At 41.8% G+C, this 23,974-nt stretch overlaps 1 protein-coding gene across 2 annotated transcripts; it reads left to right on the forward strand.

Moving 5' to 3' along the window:
- Window positions 1-3,785: 3,785 nt before the first annotated feature.
- On the forward strand, window positions 3,786-11,212 carry LOC148665474 (E3 ubiquitin-protein ligase TRIM16-like). 2 transcript variants are annotated; one of them, XM_088631603.1, is made up of 6 exons: window positions 3,786-4,468; window positions 6,645-6,731; window positions 7,617-7,850; window positions 8,001-8,160; window positions 8,556-8,615; window positions 10,176-11,212. In XM_088631603.1, the coding sequence occupies exons 1-6, from the start codon at window positions 3,878-3,880 to the stop codon at window positions 10,697-10,699; spliced, it is 1,656 nt and encodes a 551-aa protein (XP_088487729.1). In that variant the 5' UTR covers window positions 3,786-3,877; the 3' UTR covers window positions 10,700-11,212. The 2 variants fall into 2 exon arrangements, with proteins under 2 accessions (XP_088487729.1, XP_088487730.1); XM_088631604.1 differs by lacking the exon at window positions 8,556-8,615.
- Window positions 11,213-23,974: the final 12,762 nt, after the last annotated feature.

Consider the following 23,974-nt stretch of genomic DNA (forward strand, 5'->3'; position numbering starts at 1 on the left):
GCATAGACTCTTGGGTTTTCCTGGTTCCAGATGTCTTCATGAATCCTATTCCATGTTCCTAGGTTCAAAGTTCCTGGTATTCCGTATCCTGGTTTACCCAGTGGGAATGGGCATGTATCCAGTTCCTGGTGACAGGTGCCTTCGTATGGAGAAGCTTGGACTCTGTATTTGGCTTATGTCATAATCGCACAAGTATGGTTTTGGAGCGACTCAGTGTTTTGTCTTATGCCTGTGTAGCGGCGAGGCTTAATAATAAGGCAGAATTAAGTGTTTCTGAGCTTCCCAAATGAGGCCCCATTTCTCTGTTCATCTCTGTGGTGCAGCCACAGAGAAACTATTCATGCAAGATGTTTTCTTTTGATAAGGACAGCACCCACAGGGGGATGCACTTAGCTAAGCCTGGCTATCATGATCAATGGTCATCCATTGGCGCCTATCTGTTTAGGGAGTGCCAGTTGGACATCTGGACTGCATTACTAAGTGTCAGGACTAAGTGACTCATATCTCACCTTGATCAACCAATCAGGGACCGGTAGGGCCGAGTAACCCACGTGGGACTCTGATGCCCATGGAACTTTCAGCCAATCAATGAGCTGAAGTTCCTCCAGGTAAAAACAGGCAACACAGAGAGCCTGAGAGATTCAGATTCAGATTCAGATTCAGATTCAACAATTCTAAAGGGAATTCAAAGGAGAATTCCAGGGCAGGACGGCCCAGGAGCAGAAGGCTCCCAAGGGCAGGACATTCTCGCAGCGCGCCTCCTGACCATCCTGAGACTCAGCCCGGACAACCACGGAACGGCCAGTGTGTCCAAGTGCCAGAACTTTCCTTTGTTCTAAGAGACTAGAGTGGAGGTTGCCAGAGAGTAACCAGCAGCAGGCCTCGTGAACAGGTCGGAACTGTGGACAGCTGAATCACTATTCAGAACTAGCTCTTCATCAGGAACGAACCGGTCCTCTTCCTGACTTGCTGGGACCCACAGTCATCTTTTCTCCTGTGCACAAACTTAACTAGAAGGCCAGTGAGCATCAGCAGCACACCGTCGCAAGCCGCACAGCACAGCCTGGCACCGAGCCAGAGAGTGCGGATTGGACAGCAACAGCCTGCAACTGTTTCTTTGTGCCCGCAGGAGATCTGAATCCCCAAAGATTGGATGAGTATTCAACTTCAATGCATTACAGCTCGAGAATTCAATTGTTATCCAAACCAGTTGATATCAATTTAATTCCTAAGAGTTATGTACTTGTTTGAGTATCTAATGTAGAAGTTGTAACCAAGTTCACTTTACGAAACGGTCTTAATGAATGATATACTGAACGTATGTCCTCTTGATATATGTAACTCTTTGTAACTGATCGAATATACCTTTTGTATTCTGATAACCCTCTCGATAAGATCTGTTAGATTTACATGCATATTTTATGTATTAATAAATGTATCCTCGTGTATTAGTACCTGTGTGTGCGCGTTGTTTGAGTTATGTCGCATGGTTGGATTCTAAAGCCATCAAAAGAATCAACTTTGTGATTTACTGCTACAATTAATAATTGTCTCAGTAAATGCCCAAACCCTACAAAACTGGTGCCTTCAGAGAGCCACTATGATTACATATTTGGCGTCCCTGAACCGGTTTTCCCTACACCTGTATTTGGACTTGTAAATCCTAATATCCTTAGACTGTGTTATAGACAATGTTATATTGTAATTTCCCATGGATTTCTTATTAAAACTTTGTATTGAAATGTATGTCCAGACTGTAGTTTTGTTTTTTGCCATTTAAGGGCTTCCGCTGTGCCCTGCAGGGTCTGTTTAAGTTCTTTAGTGGTTTCTAATAATTTGGAAACCATAACAGTGACACTGCCAGCCCAGCTCAATCAGGGCCACCCTGTCTCACCGGTGTGCTGGATTAATATGATGCTGACTTTCACACACAACAGCAAATCCTGATTCCCAGTCCTAGGTCCCACTGTTCCAGGGCTCCAGACAGGAGGTCTGACTGCTTCATCAGTGCTCTAGCAGTTGCACTGTATTTCTGTGCTGAAATCCTTGTCAAAGCCAGAGAGAATCACAGAGACAGGGGTGTGACACTCTCTAGATAGAGGTGTCAGGAATAAGAGTGTTTACAGGCACAAGTGAGAGTCACACAAAGCAACTGTAAGACAGACTCAGTGGAGTTTTATTCACAACATGAGAGAAAATAACCAACGTACAAAAACCGTTTCACACAACAAAAATCGATATTTTCTCTGTTTTTCACTCTCATTTTCTGACAGAGGATATTTTCCCTGTCTCCAGACAGAAGGAAAAGACAAAGCCAGAAAGAGTCAAATGGGTTTTAAACCTGTACACAGAAAACCAGGATTGACTGCAGGAATCAGCAATAACCTGTTAATGAATTAATGAATTAACCAAGTTAATGAATCACAAATGAATTGTTAATGTTCCTTCATTAATAATAAAGAGGGATGTTTTAACTGCATAATATTGCAGTTTTGAAGCCAGCAAATGCTATTTCGTTAGTCACAGGCTGTTGGACTCTGCTGTATCACACATTTAAAATCTCCATGAAGATGTGGATTTCTGGTGCAACCTTGCAGGTTCTTGGGAGGAGCCACAGCAAACACTGGTAAAAGTCAATGCCTTGCTTGAGGCACCACTGTGAGCTTAGTAAAAAGGAAAAAAAAGGAAAAAGAAAGAAAAAAGTGCACCGCTTGGAGCAGTAGAATCTAGGTTGGACTGTTCCTATTTTGCAGCATCATGACTAGAGATAAAGGAGAGCGAGGCCTAAAAACTCAACCTGTCCTGGTGAGGATACACTGTCACTGTAATTAACTTGAACTTTATTGCCATATGTAACCGGTACATGTACTGGTACAATGGATTTCTTACTGACAGAAAGTCTCTCAATTATTAAAAATGTGTAAAACACAAAGTGCATACAGGGCTTCAATACAATATACAAACAAACAGCAGACAATGTACAAGTAAACAAGTAAACAGTTCGAATGTAAACAATGCAGACATGTAAACAATGACTGCAGTTGTGCAATAAATAAAATTACAGTGAGGTAGGTGGTGTTGATGTGGTCTGAGGGGCATGGCCAAATGTGTTCGCCAATAGCAGTGCTTGTGGATAGAAGCTATTGAAGAATCTAGTGGTAAGTGTCTGTATGCTCTTGTATCTCTTGCCTGAGGGCAGTGGGGTAAAGAGCTCATGCCCGGGGTGGTGACTGTCCTCTGTGATGGCCAGAATTCTACCACGGCAGCGGTCCTTGTCTCCCCTTGAGGGAGTCTGTTAGTTGAAGCCTTGAATTCGTCTTCTCTCAGCTGCAACTAAACCAGGCAACTAACCTGGTCCCTCTGGGGAAGTGTTCAGTGTGTGACTAAAGAGCTCCCACAGCTGTGGCTCATCCAAAATTAACTTCCCCAGCTGTGGTTGTCAAGGTAACCCATCACCCTTAGACAAGGGCTCTGCCTTGACACAGAACCTGCTACTGCTTAATGCCAAACTGGAGAGAACACTGGGGTGTAGTTGAGAATGACCTGTGAGAATACAGAAACCAGCCAGCAGACAGCTGGCTGATCCTGTAGTCATCCTCTGCAGGGCACTGAGACTCTCAGCTCATCTGCAAGTATAATCTGACCACAGGGAGAGCCAGGCAGGGACAGAAGCACACTTTCTCTTCATGGATCTAAATACCATCACCATAGTGGAGTGCTGGGTGCTGGTTTCAAAACCACACCCCTTTCTAAGCCACATCCTTTACAAAGGACACACCCCTTGCATCTCCAGGAAGAGAGCTCAGACACAAACTTCAATTTCACCTCTGCTGAAACAGCTCTCTAGTTCCTTGTGGTATTTGTGCTGAATGACAAAATGGCAACAGCAGGAGATTTCCTGGATCAAGACCAGTTCAGCTGCTCTGTGTGTCTGGATTTGCTGAAGGATCCAGTGGCTCTTCCCTGTGGGCACAGCTACTGTATGGGCTGTATTAAGGCACACTGGGATCTGGATGATCACACTGGCGTCTACAGATGCCCCCAGTGTAGAGAGACCTTCACTCCAAGACCTGTTCTGCGAAGGAACACCATGCTGGCTGAACTGATGGAGAAACTGAAGCAGACAGGGCTCAGTGCTCTTCCTCCTGCTCACAGTCCTGCTGGCCCTGGAGATGTGCTGTGTGCTGTCTGCAGTGGGAGTCAAGCGAGAGCTGTGAAATCCTGCCTGATGTGTCTGGCCTCTTACTGCCAGACTCACCTCCAACCTCACCATGAAGTTGCCCGTTTGAAGAGACACACGCTGGTTGATGCTACTGGACATCTGGATGAACTTGTATGCCCAAATCACGACAAACCCCTGGAGTTCTATTGTCGTACTGATCAAAAATGTGTCTGTTATTTGTGCACAATGGATGAACACAGAGGTCATGATAGTGTCTCTCCTGCAGCAGGAAGGACTGAGAAACAGGTGAGGACTTTTTTTTTTTACTGAGGGCTTTCAGGTACAGGGGAAACAGGGGTGTTAGGAGTGTGTGATGATAAGGTGTGTGTGAGTTGATCTTTACACACCATGTGTTCTGGAGAACAGGTTTTCACTGTAATAGTTCATAGAGGAACAAGGAAGTATTTCTCAGTTTCAGAGTCCATAGAATACTAGCAGTACAGCAGTGACTGACTGCTTTGTAGACACGCCTCACCTGCTCATTATTCTTTTGGAATGAATGGAATGCAACACACCTGGTTCAGCTCTGTACTCCTGTGAACTCGACTAGACTGAACAGTGAACACAGCAGTGACTGACAGTTCTGTACTCACCCCTAACTCCCATTCATTTACTGAACTGTCCATTTAACACAGCAGTAACTGAGAGCTCTGTACTCACCTTTCACTCCTATAAATGCACTAGAAATTAAGTGACACAATGGATGAAGACACATCATCACAAGATGTAGAATCAACATTCGTATTCATTTACATGTTTTTTTATCCTTAATTATCTACATTAGTAACAGAGATGACTATAAGGTTAATATATACTGTATTTCCACATACTGTTTAACAATTAGGGAATGTCTGTACAACTCTCAATTATGTCATATCGTTTTGTTTTGTCCAAAGTTATCCAGGTGTTTCTTAGCTCAATCCATGTCCACAGAGATCTGAAATTCTTACACAGACAGGCTCATCACAATAACCTCTGACTGGAACAACTAGGGCAGCTCTTCATGAATTCCTTATGGTCTAAAGTCACAGATCAGCAGATCAGTGCTCTGCCAATTATTCAGATTATTGTGTCACTGAAGAGATTAATGGATGGCAAATTTCATCCTCCTCTCTGTGGAACCTGGACAGTGAGTGATCTGGGGTTAGTATCCACAGGTTGGTGTGAGGACAAACTGTTCTGTCCTGCTTGGATTCCTGTTGCCTTCATATGCCAAAAACTGGGCTCTGATTGCCACATCCTAAATAGCAGAACAGAGGAAGATGAACCGCCTGGAATGTCTCAGCTGCTGTTCCGATGGTCAAAGGCTGTAGCTGAAAGAGACCTCCAGTCTACTGGTCTCCATGCCACATGATCATGGTGTTGTTACATAAACAGGTGAGGAAGCTGGTCTCTCTACCACAGAAGATGTCACACAGACCTCTTCCACCCCCAACACATCCTCCACATCCTTCAGGGATCAGAACAGTGATATCTGGAAGCTCGTGGTCCTGGTCAGGTTTTAGGGTTGTCAGGTATCTGGGCAGAGACAGAATGCTCACCCCTGTTGAAGAAGGAAAAAAGAGCCCAGTAAGATCTTACTGTGAACGAAAAACACAGAAGCATCAATCGGAATGTGAGACTTGGAACATCAAGACCCTCATGAGCTGTCCATACAGTGACAACCCATAACAGTAAACTGCATTTGTGACCATAGAATAGAGGACAGGATATAGGACATCAATATCACCACTCTGAGAGTAACACTACAAGCTTGAGATAAGCCGCTTCAGGAGTGCTGAATCAGAGGCAGAACATCAGACTGATGGAGCTGAATTCACAATTAAGAACAAAATCCTCAACCACCTTCATGAGCTTCAGCTGGGGCCAAAGAGCTCCTCATCTCACAATAGCAGGGAAACAACAGGCTTGCAGAACTTTGAAGAAAGACAGATTCACTGTCCTTAGAAATTCGGCATAGGAGCTGCGAGAGATGGAGTTATTCACTAGGGTGCATCTGGAAATGTCAGCTCCAAGAATCATTTCCTCTCTTTTCCAAATGCTCAGAGGACGGATCAACAGGATAGCCATGCATCAATAATCTTGAGGACATTCCAGTCAATCTTGTGTTAATGGACTGTTTGCTTTAATTGTTTCAGGGTAAATCCATCTTCTCGCTTGTGTTTTGAGAAATGTAATATATGAAAGTACATTAAATATAAATCAATATGTGTTTAGGAAAAAAAAAGTAATTGTGATCTGAAAAATCATGATTTTTCAATCATATACATTGATCCGGCCTGAAAATGTATGTACTACGGTAACAATATCTCAGGACTGTGCAGTTGTATTTTACTCATTACACTGTTCAGTTTCTTGTAGACAATGTATCTGTGCTGAGAGTGGGGAGAGAAATGTCCTGAGAATCTGCATTTCTCCACAGAAGCAGCTACTGACACAAACCCAGCAGAGTCTCCAGGAGAGAGAGAGGGAGCTGCAGGAGCTGAACCAGGCTGTGGAGTCACTCAGAGTGGGTATTGACAAGATTGAAGCTCATTTCCATAGCTGGCCACTGGACAAACCAGTACTCCTGGGAAACACAGTGGCATCATGTTACAATATTGTCATGTCATTTGCCAAACTGCTTTATACCCTATGGTGTCGCGGGAAGCCAGAGCCTATCCAGCAAGCAACAAGCATAAGGCAGGGTGCCAGTCCATTTCAGGGCAAGTGGGATCCTATTACACATGGGGACAATTTGGAGGCCACGGTAAAGGCCAAGGGAGGGAAATTTGGCCATGACACTAGGATAACACCCTACTCTTATCAAGAAATGCCCGGGGATCTTTAATGACCACTGAGAGTCAGGACCTTGATTTAGAGTCTCATCTGAAAGACGGCGCCCACTACAGTATAGTGTCCCCGCAGACCACAGTGTGGGCACCCCCCGTTGGCAACCATAGCTTCTCAGGAGGTCTCCAATCCAGGTACTGACCCAGCTCAGCCCTGCTGAGCTTCAGTGGGCTGCCAGTTGAGAGCTGCAAGGTGATATAGCTACTGGCGACATGTGATAATATTATATCTCTTAATACACCCAACAAATATAATTTAGAACATCTAGTATAGAGGTGATGTAGAGATGGAATCCAGTCAACCAGCGACTGGAACAAGTTTTAGTTCTGAGGAGCCTAATTCACACTGATACCTAAATGTGAGGACATACTGATGTTCTCCATTCGGCCTGAAACTCTGACACTGCATCAGTATCTTACCTCAATGACTATCGGGACTGTGAGTGTGACATGAGAAGTTTAAATTCTTCCTGTGATCAGGGATAGAGGGACATCTTTTCTGTCTTCAGTTGGAGTATTTTCCTCTGTAATAATGCTAACAATTCCTGTGTCTCCTCATTCAGAGCTCTGCACACACAGCAGTGCTGGACACTGACAGGACCTTCACTGAGCTGATCCGCTCCATTGAGAGAACTCGCTCTGAGGTCACACAGCTGATCAGAGCTCAGGAGAGGGCTGCAGTGAGTCAGGCTGAAAGACTCCGAGAGCAGCTGGAGCTGGAGATCGCTGAGCTGAGGACGAGAGACACTGAACTGAACCAGCTCTCACACACAGAGGATCACATCCTTTTTCTCCAGGTAACATCACTGCTCTAGGACTCTGCAGTAAAGAAAGATGTCTTTGGCACAGAGCTCTCCAATGGAGCTACTTCTTGCTTCTCCTCCAGAATGTGTGTCATAGCCCATTGAGGTTTGACTGGAAACTCCTCTCTATCTTCCCTGCTGTAGGCTGTCCAGTCTCTCTGTGTCTCTCCTGGAGCTGGAGACTCCCCCATCATTCCTGTCAGTCCACACTTCTGTACTGAGGCTGTGAGGAGAGCTGTGTCAGGACTGAAAGAGCAACTGGAAGACATCTGCAAAAAGGAATTAGTCAAGATCTCCAGAACAGGTTAGTGATGAAACATAATCTAATAATAGGAGCTATAGTCCCAGTACTGTAGAACATTTCTGTTACAATAGGTTATAATAGCTACAGTCCCAGTAGAAAAGTCCAGTTACAATAGTAGCTACAGTCAGAGTACAGTAGAACAATTCAGATACATTAGGATCCACTGACCCAATACTACAAAAGGACCCACTGAAGTACTAGAGGACTCAAATCTCCATGAATTCTCAACTACAGTATGTATTCTGGAATCAAAGCTTTAGACACTGAAAGAGATGGAAAACATATCCACGACTGATAAATGTAAAATCAACACTCCAATACAGATGAAAGAACCAGCTGGTTTAATTCTACAACAGATCTGCCCTGATGAGAAATGTCTATCTGTGTCTCCCCAGTGAGTGATGTCTATAGTCTGCAGACTCCAGAACCCCGGAGCAGAGCAGAGCTTTTACACTGTGAGTCTGTTGTCACTGAGATCTCCTAGTGACAGATATCTGGAGCTCTGACACACAGCAGAGATACACCAAAACACTCAGAGGCTAATATACACTCTTACACTCAAACACTGATACACACCGATGCACACTCAGAAAGACTAATACACACTATATTACACATACATTGATACTGTTCCATATGGGGAGTAAGGAAATGGTGAAAATCAGGATTTAGTCAAAAAATGAAATAATTATTCAACTTGTAAGTGATTTCTAGCAATATACCCAAGTGGCTGGTATAATTAGAGGCATGTGTATTCTTTGTCCTCTGACACAGCTTTGTTGAGAGGAGTAATAATCCAGGCACACTTGGTTAAAACAAATATTTATTACAATGACACAAGACACAAACTACACTACACACAACAAAACATACAGCACACACGCTGCTGTACGTACAGTATTTACAAAAAAAATGTTTCAGAGGCCTAACATTCTCATCACCCAGAAAGCCCCAGACTGCTACTAAACATTAAATTCTTAATATGCCTACAGAGGCCACATAAGAGATGAGTTGCCTTCTAACTAAATACAAAGCAACCTGCAGTTAAATCTCTCTCTCATTGCACCCTGGAAACCACCAAATAAATGGGAGCCTATATCCCTATCCATAAACATGCACCGTAAGCAAAAAAGACGTTTCTAATTGAAGTATCCTTTACCCAGGAAACCCAAGTTCCCTAAAAACACAGAACAGTGTGCTCTCTCTAACAAGGTTCAAATTCTCAGCTCCAGTCAGGTTTGGTTTGGATGATCATGAAATAGGGGCTCTCGCCTGGCGCAAGTTTCAAGTCCCAACTCCTGCGGACTCCTCTATCTTCTCCTTTTTTCTCCCCCCCTTTTTTCTGTGATCTTAATGTCATCTTATATTGTGCTCTATACTGCTCCTTGACAATCGTTAATCCAGCCCTTAACTAGGTACTAAGGTAAATTTTAAAATTGTTTCTACTCCAGACCTCAGCAAACATCCTCTCTACTTTGAAGTTAGAAGTGTTTATTGTTCCAAGTGTCGCAAACCTTATCTAAAATCTAAAATCTTCTCAGTCAACTAACGTTGAAAGAATACACACACTGATACATACTCTGACAGACTGATACACACAATGATACACACACATTGATACACACACTGATACACATTTTGTAACACACACTGATGCACACTCACACATACACTCTGACACACAGTATGACTCACACACTGATACAAACGGATGCATTGACACACATCTTATTTGAGACAGTGCAGTTTGCTGAAATTGTGTGTGGTACTATTATTTTCCAAGTGTGAGAGAAAAAGCTTGTGAAAAACAACCCAAAACAGTCACAGGGTTCAGGAACTCAGCATTTACTCATGAGTCTCAGGAGATGTATGTCTGTTCTGCCTGTCTATCCTCTGACCGTCTTCTTCTTTCCAATCAAAAACCCCAGGGTGTGGGGGCTGGACTTTAGATGAGATCTGCTCAGAGATTCTGTTCTGCCTGTGTGTCCTCTGACTCTCCTCTTCTGTCCAATTAGATTCCTCCCAGCTCACGCTGGACCCCAACACAGTCAATACACATCTCTATCTGTCTGATGGGAGCAGGAAGGTGACCTGGAGTGACAAGGGCCAGAAATATCCTGATCACCCCGAGAGATTTGACAGCTGGAGACAAGTGCTGTGCAGAGAAGGGCTGTTTGGGACTCGCTGTTACTGGGAGGTGGAGTGGAGAGGGACAGGGGCTTTTATAGGCGTCACCTACAAAGGAATCAATAGGAAAGGGGGCTTTGACTGTGTTCTTGGGCGCAATGACCAGTCTTGGAGTTTGTGCTGCTCTGGCTCCAGTTGCTCTTTCTGGCACAACAATGTGAGAACCGCAGTAACTGACCCTCCCTCCTCCAGAATAGGAGTGTATGTGCATCACAGGGCAGGAACTCTGTCATTTTATAGCATCTCTGGAGACACAGTGACCCTCCTGCACAGAGTCCAGACCTCATTCTCTGAACCCCTCTATCCTGGGTTTGTGGTGACAAGCTCTGTGACCCTGTGTCAGCTGGAATAGACCCTGTCCTAATGTCAGCCAGAGCTCTGAAACGCTGTCTGATCAATTAACAATAAATCTTATCCTGCTGTATCTGTCAGGGATCCGGCAGGTAGTTCTCCTAAGAACCTGTGCATAGCCGAAAGGTGAGATCAAAAGTGAAAAATTATGTGATGGGTTCAGTTAGGAATGAGAGCATGAAACAATGGGTTTGGGAATGTAATGGGGTTTGCGAGGGTGAGGGCGAGTGAAGGACGTGACAGTATCGGTGCCATGACCTGACAGGAATGACTTTCTGGGTGTCTGTGTGGCGAAGAGGCCCCTATGATGCAGCAACACTGGGACAGTGCCTCCTGAACATCTGCTCCATCCAGGAGTCCTGAACCTGGGGGTCAGTTCAGAGCTGCAGACTCAGTTTCTAGTCTTATTTTCACATTCTGCCCAGTCAGTAAGACCTGCGAGGAGGACATTGTGTTGTAAACATATCTATAAATGTTGGTATGGGTGATAAATAAATTGATTAATTGATTGTAACTGACATGGTGGATTGAGATTTATTGAACTTTAGGGGTCAATCAAATTGTAACCCTACAGTCCAGAAACCACTGCTCCAGTCTGAGCTGTGTCATATTGTAACCCTACAGTCCAGAGATCACTGGTCCATTCTGTATGGTGTAAGTTTGTAATCCTACAGTATAGAGACTGCTGGTCCAGCCAGGGCTGTGTTGTATTATGAGCTTATAGTGCAAAGATCACTGGTTCATTGTTCATTAACATCACACATAAAAAACATAATATTAATATATTATTAACTGATTTGTGTGTAACCAAGGACTGTTTTAATGTAACTGAATTGTGCCATTCATTCTCTCATTCATCTGGTCTGTGGGTGAAATGGAGCAGACTTTTAATGTCTAGCAAACTGCAGAGAACTGTGTTAACCTTTACATGTTAAAAGAACACAAAGGTACTCACGTTCAGCATATTCACAATGCTTATTTAAATAAATGGGAGTAAAATATGTCAAAATGCCACAATTATTTCAATTCAGTTATTATTTGGAAAGTAACAAAACAAATACCTCATTCACAGATTCACATCCAGAACTCAATGGCAACATTGCACATTTCAACATTCTCCTTGAGTCTTTCAATAATTGCATTATGGATCCATTAATCCTGATTTGACCTAAAGTCAAAATTAATTCTGCATTTCCAGTGTTATGTCATTTGTGTCACCATCCTATTGCTTTCACTCTGCACACAAATTCAGCAGTAATTGTTGGAATCCATGCTGATATGATATGCTCCCAAAATTGGCAAACGACTGAAAAGGAAATGTTAGCAAGCATCTGTACAGAAAGTAGTGACTGACAGTAGTGAGAATGTAAATAGAGTACATACAGTATGAATTAATGAATGAAGTCAAGAGGCCTCTATTAGAGAGCATGTTGTATCTTGCTTTATAAGGATCGTCATTGACTAAAATTTGGGGCATTGCGAAACTTGCAAATATACATCAGAGCATTTTTAACAATAAATATATTTCATGAAGACAATTTCAATTAAACATGAGACAAAATCAATTTCAATAAATTATAAAACCTGCCAATTTATCAAAATCGCAAGACATTCCAGGCCAGTAGTATTTGTCAAGATTCTGATTATACAATTATGCTTTTGAGAGAACGATGCAAATCCCCATAATCGCTTCCATCAAACCAGCTAAATTCTAACTTGTAGTTTCCGGTAACAATTTTATTGTTCTCTTCGGTGTGGAGCCAGCAGTCAAACATTTATTTCTTCACCTTCTTGAATACTGTGCTAACATCCCCGTATGTGTAAAAATCAGACCAAAATGCACATTTTGATTAAATAAAATGGAAATCTAATTAATACACCTTGAAGACGATAATTTCTGCTAACAAAAAAAAAGTCTCTTCGGCGCAATAGGTTAGCCCACGCTCGACTGTTAACTGAAAGGTTGTGGTTTGAGCCCACCCAGGGATGTGAATTTGTTTTTTTCAATATAGTGTAATAATTCCATATGATAATTGCTTACATTCACCTATGGCAATACTCATCTTTACTCACCCCTGATGTGGAGCACACCCAATGGTGACACACTGCAAGTCCCACTGCAAATCAAATCGGGGCTGGAAGAGAGCAATTTCTTCACCAGGTTTGTGATGTAAGCCAAATTGTACAAGATTAGAGGGTTATGTAGCCAGATCACTGAGGCTAGCTCTTATGAACTGCAAAATCCAAACTTATTTGGACAGATGCAGCCATTCAAAGTGCGCGACACAGACACGTACCGGAGGTAATTGGCTACGGCCTCGCACGTCACGATGCAAAATACCGCGGTACTTGATTGGTTTACCGACAGGGGTACTCGTGGTGCGTTGGTCGGATGTAGAAAGATTTAAATGTCTTTACTGTGCCCGTTTTAGTATTGAATATTTATATGGAATTTTACCACTGAAGGGAAATCTTAGTAGCTGAGCATAAAAAGAATAGGAGCATAATGTAATGCGTGTGAAGGCCATAAACTATATTAATTTTGGAACATAAAAATACAGTATATGGCTTCCTCGGCACTTTAAAGAAAAAATATACACCAGTATTCCATTTCTCCCTAAACATTTTTAGCATCGAAGTCTTTAACTAACCTGATACCGGAGTCAACAAGCATACTTTTAGAATGTGATTAAAGGGAAATATAATATGGAATCGCGTATCTAAAGAAATTAATAACGATATAATTATATTCATGTACCGCAACACAAGAATAGTACACGCTGTACGATGTCTGTTGATAATGTTTGTAGGGCTTTTTCAGCACTCTGCATGCGACCTTGCTGGTGGTGCTGTGGGTTAGGTTCCTGTCTCCCATGGCACACGCTCTGTGTTTGAATCCCACTGGAACCATGACTTCCTTTTTAACAAACATTTCTTTGAAAAAATAAAACGTTTCCCTGGGTCAGAGATTAAATAAAACTTCACTCGCACTAAACAAATTTATATTTCTAAATATCACAACATGATCGAATTTAAGTCATTTTAATAACAATGAATAGTTACCTTTGTGTCACAATATAAACATTTATATTGATTTAAATCAAGTTTAAATCGCCTTTATTTAAAACCCATAAATAAAGCTGATACTGTTTAGACTTTTAATTATTTAAAACTGTATTACAGCAGCACAATGCACAATGCAACGGAAATCGCTATCTTTGTCTTCTGCGTAATAATGTTCACCTCTCTGTCCAGCAAATGAACAATAGTAATAATAATTAACTTTATTGTAAATGGCGCCTTTAAAGGTGCTTCCTCAAAGCGCTTTACAGGATAAAAACAATAACAACAATACTGTTAGGCTGGGCAAATGATTTTTTTTTTAAAGAAATACAAAATTAGATGTGTTCCGGCTTAGACATTAACGAAGAGCATAACACGTGGGCAGCATAGCGGTCGGCTCTGGCTTTCCCATCTATACCGATGCACTGCAAGTACAACCCCCCTCTCTGCGGGAGTGCTGGGTGTGACAATTTAAACCGGTTTCACAGGTATTTTCAAAGTAGAAGGGGGTGAGATTTCCAGCGAAAGACACCTCCCCCCTCCAAAACCCAGTAAGTACAGTACTTACTAGTTAAGAAACCTAGGCTCCTCAATGCTTTAACATGCTAATGCACTGGTGTAACAGTCTGTGCGTGGCAAGCTTCTAATGTCTCCTGACTACGGCGAAAGGAACCCTTCTTTCATTGGGAGACAATGAACATATTCTAGCCCTAAATGAATGAATAGCAAACATGGTTTACATAAAAGACATTTTTCCAAGAAAGTTTAGCCTTTGTCACTAATGAAACCACTAAATAAAGACATAAATATAGAAATCTTAAGATTTTTAAAATACATTACTTTGCTAATATTTATTTTAAAATAAAAACGATTACAAACACCAGCGGAGAGAGAGAACAGGGGAGGGGTGTTGGGTTTGCTTAAGGGGTGGGGCTATGGAAATGAGGTCTATTTGGGAATGTGGAGTTACATGTTCTGGCTGTTTGTGAATTATCGTTGTTGAGTATGGAGTGTTGATGTATTGATTTTGTGTAATGCTTTATGTTGAAAATTGAGGTGGATTTTTGTATGATAAAGAGGATAAACTGGGATGGGATGAGTTTTGCATAAGGGGTGGGATTATGATAATTGGATGAATTTGAGAGAGTTTGCGGGCTATTTTTGGTTTGTATTACGAATAATTCGCACAAGATATTGAGATTTGTTGATAATTGGAGGACGGTTTTGCTTTAATGGTTTGATATATTTGATTTTGTATTGTGGTTGTTATCTATGTTTTTGGTTGGTATTATGATTATATGGTTGTTTTTGTTGGTTGGTCGTTATTATGGTAATTATGTTTATTGTGTCATTTTTGATTATTGGATGCAATAAACAAAAGAGAGAGAGAGAGCGAGCGCCTTCTTTTTACTTTTGTAGCCAAAGGGCCTTGCAGATCAGATTCCCTTCTCCCTACGGAAAGACAGACACATGTTTTCACAATTTAGAAGCCGCTATTCAGACGCAGGCGAGCAGCCCCTACAGATGCAGCCATTCAAAATGGGTGAGGTATTTCGCCGCATACCGCGACACGCCCACCGGGGTATCACGCAGTTCACGTGTGTCACGTGACTAACTATCCGGCGTCGCCTTGTAAAACCGCCAGAGGGAGCTTAACCTCTCATGTAAAGCATTTGAGCCTTTAATTTTGAACTGTGTATTACAGCATGTTAATCATCAGTCATTAAAATGTTGGTATATTTTATGAAAGCAAGATTGCTCAGTTGGACAAAAGTACACAACCTAACTTTATCAGAAATATTTATGCATCAAAGCCTTTACTGAAGATATTACTAATAGTATTAATAATGGATGACTTTGGACAAGCTGTATACTCAAGGTATAATTTCTTTAGCACATTTGTACAAGCACTTGGAATCTGTCCAAGCCATACTTTGTCAGGCATTTTGTTTTACTTCAACGGGCATAAAAACTTCCTTGCTTTTAACAGGGCGTTTCATAATTTCTAACTACGAAAATGATTTAAAATGCGACACCTATCATGAAAAGAAAAACATACACACCAGTATTCCATTTTTCCCTAAACATTGTAAGCTTCGAAGTCTTTAACTAACGTGATACCGGAGTCAACAAGCATACTTTTAGAATTTGATTAGAAGGGAATATAGTATGGAATCGCGTATCTCAAGAAATTAATAACGATATAATTATATCCGTGTACTGCGGCAGAGCTGTGTAGGGCTGTTTCGCTTGCTTGTTCATGCGAGCTGTCTTGTAGCTACTGGTCTAGGTGCGTGACTACCAACTGTCAGGTTGTGTGTTTGAATCCAGCTGGTACTGGACTTTTCATTTTTATTTATTTATTTTTTAATCGCGTAACATAAACATATTACCGTATGCAAACTGTACTGTATACAGTATGTATATGTATATTTAATGTCTTAACTGTGCCCGTTTAAGTATTGAATATTCATATCTAATTATTTTTAACTTGATTTACAGTATTTGAGAGGTATGTCTTAACACCGATACTACAGTGCTTAAGTACTGCTCAAGTATATGTTTCTAGGTTTATATTATGCATTTCATATGGTCAAAATACTTTTGAGCAACTAATAAGAAGCGGTGTGGTGTGACGCAGTGGTGCCCTGGTACGGTGAGGTGCGCTGGCAGCTGTGTGGTGTGACGCAGTGGTGGCCTGGTACGGTGAGGTGCGCTGCCAGCTGTGTGGTGTGACGCAGTGGTGCCCTGGTACGGTGAGGTGCGCTGGCAGCTGTGTGATGCAGTGGTGGTCGGGTATGTAGAGGTGCACTGGCAGCTGTGTGTTGTGACGCAGTGGTGGCCTGGTACGGTGAGGTGCGCTGCCAGCTGTGTGGTGTGACGCAGTGGTGCCCTGGTACGGTGAGGTGCGCTGGCAGCTGTGTGATGCAGTGGTGGTCGGGTATGTAGAGGTGCACTGGCAGCTGTGTGTTGTGACGCAGTGGTGGCCTGGCACGGTGAGGTGCGCTGGCAGCTGTGTGGTGTGACGCAGTGGTGCCCTGGTACGGTGAGGTGCGCTGGCAGCTGTGTGGTGTGACGCAATGGTGGCCTGGCACGGTGAGGTGCGCTGGCAGCTGTGTGATGCAGTGGTGGTCGGGTATGTAGAGGTGCACTGGCAGCTGTGTGTTGTGACGTAGTGGTGGCCTGGCACGGTGAGGTGCGCTGGCAGCTGTGTGATGCAGTGGTGGCCGGGCACGGTGAGGTGCGCTGACAGCTGTGTGGTGTGACGCAGTGGTGGCCTGGCACGGTGAGGTGCGCTGGCAGCTGTGTGACAACTAACAACTGTGCCATCCTACTCCTTAGTTATTACATTTTATTATTCATAAACAGTTTACATTGTTAGCAAAATATTTTGAATTATATTTAACCCTATTTTTTCTTTAGTTTTGTATTTAACTTATTATATGATAGTCAGACTTAATGTATATTTGAACAATGAAAATATATTTTTACAAGATTTTACATTAAGCACTTAAAATTAATATGGTTAATAATAGTAAACTGTAACATGCTGTAACAAGATCGGTTAAACTGCGAAGAAAATGCTTTCAGAGAAAATGTTTCAGGTGTGAAGAACATAGATCTCCAATGCAATTTCAACCAAACCTGTTCCCACACACCCTGCCCCCACTACCATTAGAATATACACAAACATTTTAGCGTTTCATTCTGAGCAGAAGATCCTCACACCTGAAGAGTGCTGGCTGTGACGAATTAAACCGGTTTTACAGGTTTCAATCACAGACCATGTGACATGGGACTCACTAAACTACAGTAACACCGTATTTGATAACGCTATAAAAACGCTATAAAATAATGTGACTTGGCACAGAACAAGTTTACAGCACAGTACAAAAATAAATGCTGACCATGACTTTAGAAGCATAAATTGCCTTACACTCAATTTAAACACAAGCTGTCTTTAGCCCTCTAAGCTGGTTCATACAGAAATGTAGAGATCCAGGCTCAGAACACACAGCTTCATTAGCAAATACATATGCAGGACAACTAGAGAAGACGTTTTACGGAGGATGGATTTTTAGAAACATCCCATCAGACATCCCATCATATTCACAACGTGAAATCTAGAAAATAATATTACGTAACCAAAATCCGCAATATGGAAACAGAACCTGTGTAATTGTTGATAGATGATGTATTCGTAACATTTTTTCAAGACGAACTACAACATTTAAAAAATGACTTGTATGTACTTGATATCTCTAATCAAGCACAAAACGAACCTAAAACGCATACCGTTTCGCACTTCTCATTAGTTGCTCAAAAGTAATTTGACCGTATGAAATGCATAATATAAACCTAGAAACATATACGTGAGCAGTACTTAAGCACTGTAGTATCGGTGTTAAGACATACCTCTCAAATACTGTAAATCAAGTTAAAAATAATTAGATATGAATATTCAATACTTAAACGGGCACAGTTAAGACATTAAATATACATATACATACTGTATACAGTACAGTTTGCATACGGTAATATGTTTATGTTACGCGATTAAAAAATAAATAAATAAAAATGAAAAGTCCAGCACCAGCTGGATTCAAACACACAACCTGCCAGTTGGTAGTCATGCACCTAGACCAGTAGGCTACAAGACAGCTCACATGAACAAGCAGGCAAAACAGCCCTACACAGCCCTGCCGCAGTACACGGATATAATCATACCGTTATTAAATTCTTGAGATACGCGATTCCATATTATATTCCCTTTTAATCAAATTCTAAAAGTATGCTTGTTGACTCCGGTATCACGTTAGTTAAAGACTTCGAAGCTTACAATGTTTAGGGAGAAAAGGAATACTGGTGTGTATTTTTTTCTTTAAAGTACCAAGACCAGCTATATACTGTATGTTTACGTTCCAAAATTAAAATCGTTTATGGCCTTCACACGCGTTACAGTATGCTCCTATTCTTTTTATGCTCAGCTACTAAGATTTCCCTTCAGTGGTAAAATTCAATATCTACAACGTGCACAGTAAAGACGTTTACAGTAAGTCTTTCTACGACAGACCAACGGACCACGAGTGCCCCTGTCGGTCAACCAATCACGTACCGCGGTATTTTGCGTCATCGCGCATCAGGATGCACGACGCCGTAGCCAATTACCTCCGGTACGTGTCTGTACCGCGCACTTTGAATGGCTGCATCTGTAGATAAAACATCAACTTTATTTAAACTCCAACGAAAATATGAATGGTTTTTAATTACCATTCTCTTATGGAACATGCCATCAGCCATCTGCATTGAACGATTAAAAATAAAAACGATTACGATTGGCACTCCTGTAGCTTTTTCACGAAACTTCCAAAAGAGCTGTTCAACCGTTTTTTATCGGGCACCTCTTATGTCAGGCGTAAGCGATATTGAGCTGAAAATCTGTACAACACAAGACATTTCGTTAGTCTAGGAGGTTTCGAGAAAAGGCACATTGTGCTGCTGTTTTAAAAAAATAGTTTAAAAAAAAGTCTAAACAGTATCTGCTTATTTATGAGTTGCAATTTTTTAAAAACTCAAAATTTTTTGCACTCAAAATGCAATTAAGCACTTTCTGGCAAGAGGAGACCCCCAAGTTAATAATGTAACATGCCGTTGTTTGTGCATGAACATAGTTACTGTATACTGTTATTTCTTTAGATGCGCGATTCCATGTTATTTTTTAATCCCTGGCAGGACCGGGAGTCCATAAGAATCGAGTAATAGGTTTCATTGCGCTTTGACAGATCGTCTTTAAATCAATTGTTGATTTAAAGGTTGACAGTAAATGTTTAATTGTTTATTGTAACGTATACTGTACAACCTCTATTTCTCTATAAAATAAGAGGGGGGCGAATAAGAGGGGGGCGAATGCACTACAACAGATTAGCATACTGTAGAGGAAAACAGTATAGGCATCATTGATATGAGGACTTTTGAAACCAAATTTCCCAAATTTAATATGTGCTTTTCTATATTTCTATATTTATTGTCAATGGATTGTCCATAATATTGCTATTCTAAGCAAGGAGCGCTTCACCCTGCCTCCTGTGGGAAGAGTTGGCTTATTCCTTCCCTGCCACTGAAGGCAGACCCCCCTTGAGTGTTTCACCCTCGCAGCCCCAAAGTGCATGGTGAGCACCCTGGGGGTCCGGCTGCCTTGGATACCAGGCCGTAGCAGGGTGATGGTCGAACCGGTGTCGACGAGGGCCTGGCAGGGTCTGCCCTCGATGAGGCAGGGAAGAAATAAGCCCCGGCTGTGGCCAACCCTTCCCACGGCAGCAGGTGGGGTGAAGCGCTCCTTCTGGCTTTCCGGAGTGGGGGTAGAGTCAAGGGCAGCCTTCCCCTCTTTAGGCCACCCCTCTCCCGTTTCCCGATGTCCTTCGGAGTCCCCGGGGCTCCAGCGCCCGGTACTCCCATGCGATGTGCCCCCTCTCCCCACAGCTGTGGCAGATGACCAGCCGGTATCGCTCCCCCAGCATCCCCGCGCTGGCCGTCTCCTCCTCCCCATCTGATTCCCCGTGCGCCCCTCCGTTGGTGCCCACCGGTCTCCTCGAATACGACATCAGCCTGCTCAGCCAGAGCCAGGGCCTGCTCCAAGAGGACCGGCACGGCCAGCATCACGTGGCACTGCACCTCAGTCGGCGCCAGGGCCCAGAGGAACTCCTGGAGTGCTATCTCCAGGTGGGCCTCCTCCGGGAGAGTAGGGTAACCCTGGCGGGCTAAGTAGGCCATGTCTGCGGCTGTTACCTTCCCTGTTACCTGGATACCTCTTTATTTAGAACTCTTCCCCCTGCCTGTCTGGCTTCTTTTAATCCTTCTGTGCCCGGATTGCAGCGGGTAAGATATTTTTCCAAGAATAAAAGAGAATTTAAAAAAAGAGAAATTTCACCAGAGCCCCTTCTCGTGTCTAATTTTTAGTTTAGAAGGATTCAAGCAGGATTTTGGATGAAAGGTAGCAACCTTAATCAAGCCCAAATCATAATTGAACCCATTCAGAGCCTACATTACATTTTAGCGTTTCATTCTGAGCAGAAGACCCTTACACCTGAAGAAGGCTTGCGTTTTCTCCTCTTTTAAGCATGTGTACAATGCTGTAATACAATTTAAAATAATTTAAAGTTTAAACAGTATCAACTAAACTCCATTAATATAAGTATCAAGTGGTATTAAATAAATACAGCTTTTTAGTATAGATTACACTTTTCAAAAATGTATTTAAAAAATAAAAATGATTACTAATCTAATCTTTCCACGTTTGATCCCAAAATCCCAAGAAAAATAAATCTAAACGGGTTGAAAGCTATGCTGAAAGTTTATTAATATACTTAGAAGACAAAGATAACAATTTATGTTGCATTTGTCTGATTGTGAATCAAAAAATACATTTAATTAACTGCTCTCAGTGACAGCAGACAATCCTCCATACACTCAAGTGAAAAATTAGTAATGCCAATGTAAACATCGTATTTACAATTTGTTGATAATAGAAATGTTAAGTTCTCTAAAGCTTTGTGAGGCAGCAAAAGGCAGCAAAAGATTTGAACACCATATATTATAATGAGCTGCTGTGCTGAGAATGGGTTATGTTCCTGCTGTCAGAGGGGGTGGAAATTGCCCGCAGTCATTTAATTAGTATTACAATTCGCACTGATTCCCTTGCGAAGATATGGACATAAGAATATTCGTGCGTGGTCAAAAAATGGCATTAAGCACTTAAAATTAATATGGTTAATAAGAGTAAACTGTAACATGCTGTAACAAGATCGGCTAAACTGGGATCTATCACTTACGCCTGAAATTGGAGTCGCAGTGAATAGCGACTAATAAGTCTGTTTTTCTGTGGGGGGAAGGGAATCTGATCTGATCTGCAAACCTCCAACAGAGCTGTTCAACCGGTTTTTGTCAGGCACCTCAAGTGTAAGGTGTAAGCGATAAATATATTTAGCTGAAAAGCTGTACAACGAAAGACATTTCATTACTCTAGGTTTTGTGAAAAAGCACATTGTGCTGCTGTAATACAGTTTAAAATAATTAAAAGTCTAAACAGTATCAGCTTATGTATGGGTTGTAATTTTAAAAAAGTCAAAAACCACACTCAAAATGCAATTTAGCGCTTTCTGCCAAGAGGAGACACCCAAATTAATAATGTAACATGCTACTGTTTGTGCATGAACATAGTTACAGTATACTGTTATTTCTTTAGATACGCAATTCCATGTTTTTCTTCAATTCCTGGCGGGACCAGGCGTCCATAAGAATCAAGTTATAGGTTTCATTGCGCTTTGACAGAAACCAAATTATATCATTATTAATTTCTTTAGATACATGATTCCACATTATATTCCCTATTAATCAAATTCTAAAAGTATGCTTGTTGACTCCGGTATCGAGCATATTCGCAGAAAAGCTTAAAACTACCACTTTTTATACACATGTTATTTCACGTTAGTTAAAGACCGCGATGCTTAAAATGTTTAGGGAGAAATGGAATACCGGTGTGTATTTTTTCTTTAAAGTGCCGAGACCAGCCATATACAGTTTACATACTGTATGTTTATGTTCCAAAACCAATATCGTTTATGGATTTCACACACGTTATGGTAAAATTCCATATAAATATTCAATACTTAAACGGGCACAGTAAACGGGCACATGTTCCTAAATCAATATCTTCTATGAGCATGTGAAAGGCATGGTGAATGAGGACCAGGGCAATACTTTGAGTTTCCAGCTTGTCCAAGGTCATTCATTATACTGTAAATACTATTAGTAATATCTTCGGTAAAGACTTTGATGGCGACAGCTCAAACATGAGAGGTCGAGCTTTTTTAGCTCCACCTTGCGGAAATTCAGGATACTATTATTTTATTTGTGGTATCATTCAGCCCTATGCGAGAATATACGGTATTAATACCGTAACTTGCGGAATACTGCATCAAGCGCACCGGAAAATAATGCGGTATCGCCCGCTTGTTTTGAATGGTTGCATCTGTATGTCCCTCACTTTGACTTGAAATATTGACTATAGATTGTGTACTGTCATCTGGTTTGGAATCCTTAACAATACTCACCCCCTTCTGCGCCCTAAGCACTTGGGTTCTTACTTTTTTTCTATATTCATGCCAAATCACTGATAACCATTTCCTGTTGCTGGAGCAATCCTCTCCAAGTTTGACAGTGTTGAACACATATAGTCATGCCACCTAATTTTTTTTCTAGCTTAGAAAACTTAAGAAATTCTTTGATCTCATTCCCTACTCCACCAGCCCTTGACCACAGGTCTGGCCTCCTACTCCTCTGTCCTTCTTTAACATGTGGCATTGCCAACAATCTGAAAAATAGAGAACATATCTGAATGAAGTGGAAACATAATTGAAATTCAACTCCCAATGGATGTTAATAGTGTAGGAGTGCGACAGATGTACAAGTCAATTAAAATTTTTTATTTCTGTGCTTAATTTTACAGGACCTATATTTTGATATAGCATCAATCACAAAACAGCATTCTGTCACTGTCACCACCATCGGGGATCAACTCACAAAAGAACTAACCAGTACCAGCAGCGGGTTAATACTAACATGTGTTAATCCATCAGCACACGCTCTGCTGTGCGGCAAGCAGCACTATTTTAACCATCCAAAACCCACTTCCCGCTACTCGGTATTGAGTCTTCTCTTTGAGAGCTATACCTCGCGTTTACTCTGAATCTCGCTTACTGGTTACTGAACTCCCTTTTGCCTCTCGACCTTGGACCTCACCTGACGTTCTGGACTGTTCGCCTGTCTCAATAACTACTTGCTCCTGCATCTGCACCGTATCTGCATACCTTTTCACTGAGGATTTCTGATAGTCACTGTAACGTTGCCATAGCCGGCCCAGGGACGCCAAATTAAATGTAGTGTGCTCTCTGAAGGCACCAGTTCTGTAGGGTTTGGGCATTTACTGGGACAATTATTAATTGTAGCAGTAAATCACAAAATTGATTCTTTTTATGGCTTTAGAATCCAACCATGCGATATAACTCAAACAACGCACACACACAGGTACTAATACACGAGGATACATTATTAATACATAAAATATGCATATAAACCTAACAGATCTTATCGAGAGGGTTATCAGAATACAAAAGGTATATATTCAATCAGTTACAAAGTGTTACATATATCAAGA

This window comes from Lepisosteus platostomus, chromosome 5 (genome assembly GCF_059453375.1).
Source record: "Lepisosteus platostomus isolate fLepPlt1 chromosome 5, fLepPlt1.hap1, whole genome shotgun sequence".
NCBI lineage: Eukaryota > Metazoa > Chordata > Actinopteri > Semionotiformes > Lepisosteidae > Lepisosteus > Lepisosteus platostomus.

Coding starts and splice junctions, on each gene's coding strand:
- LOC148665474 (XM_088631603.1), top strand. CDS start 3,878: ATGGCAACAGCAGGAGATTTCCTGGATCAAGACCAGTTCAGCTGCTCT. Junction 4,469..6,644: donor CAGGAAGGACTGAGAAACAG/GTGAGGACTTTT, acceptor ATTTCTCCACAG/AAGCAGCTACTGACACAAAC. Junction 8,161..8,555: donor AGTCAAGATCTCCAGAACAG/GTTAGTGATGAA, acceptor GTGTCTCCCCAG/TGAGTGATGTCTATAGTCTG.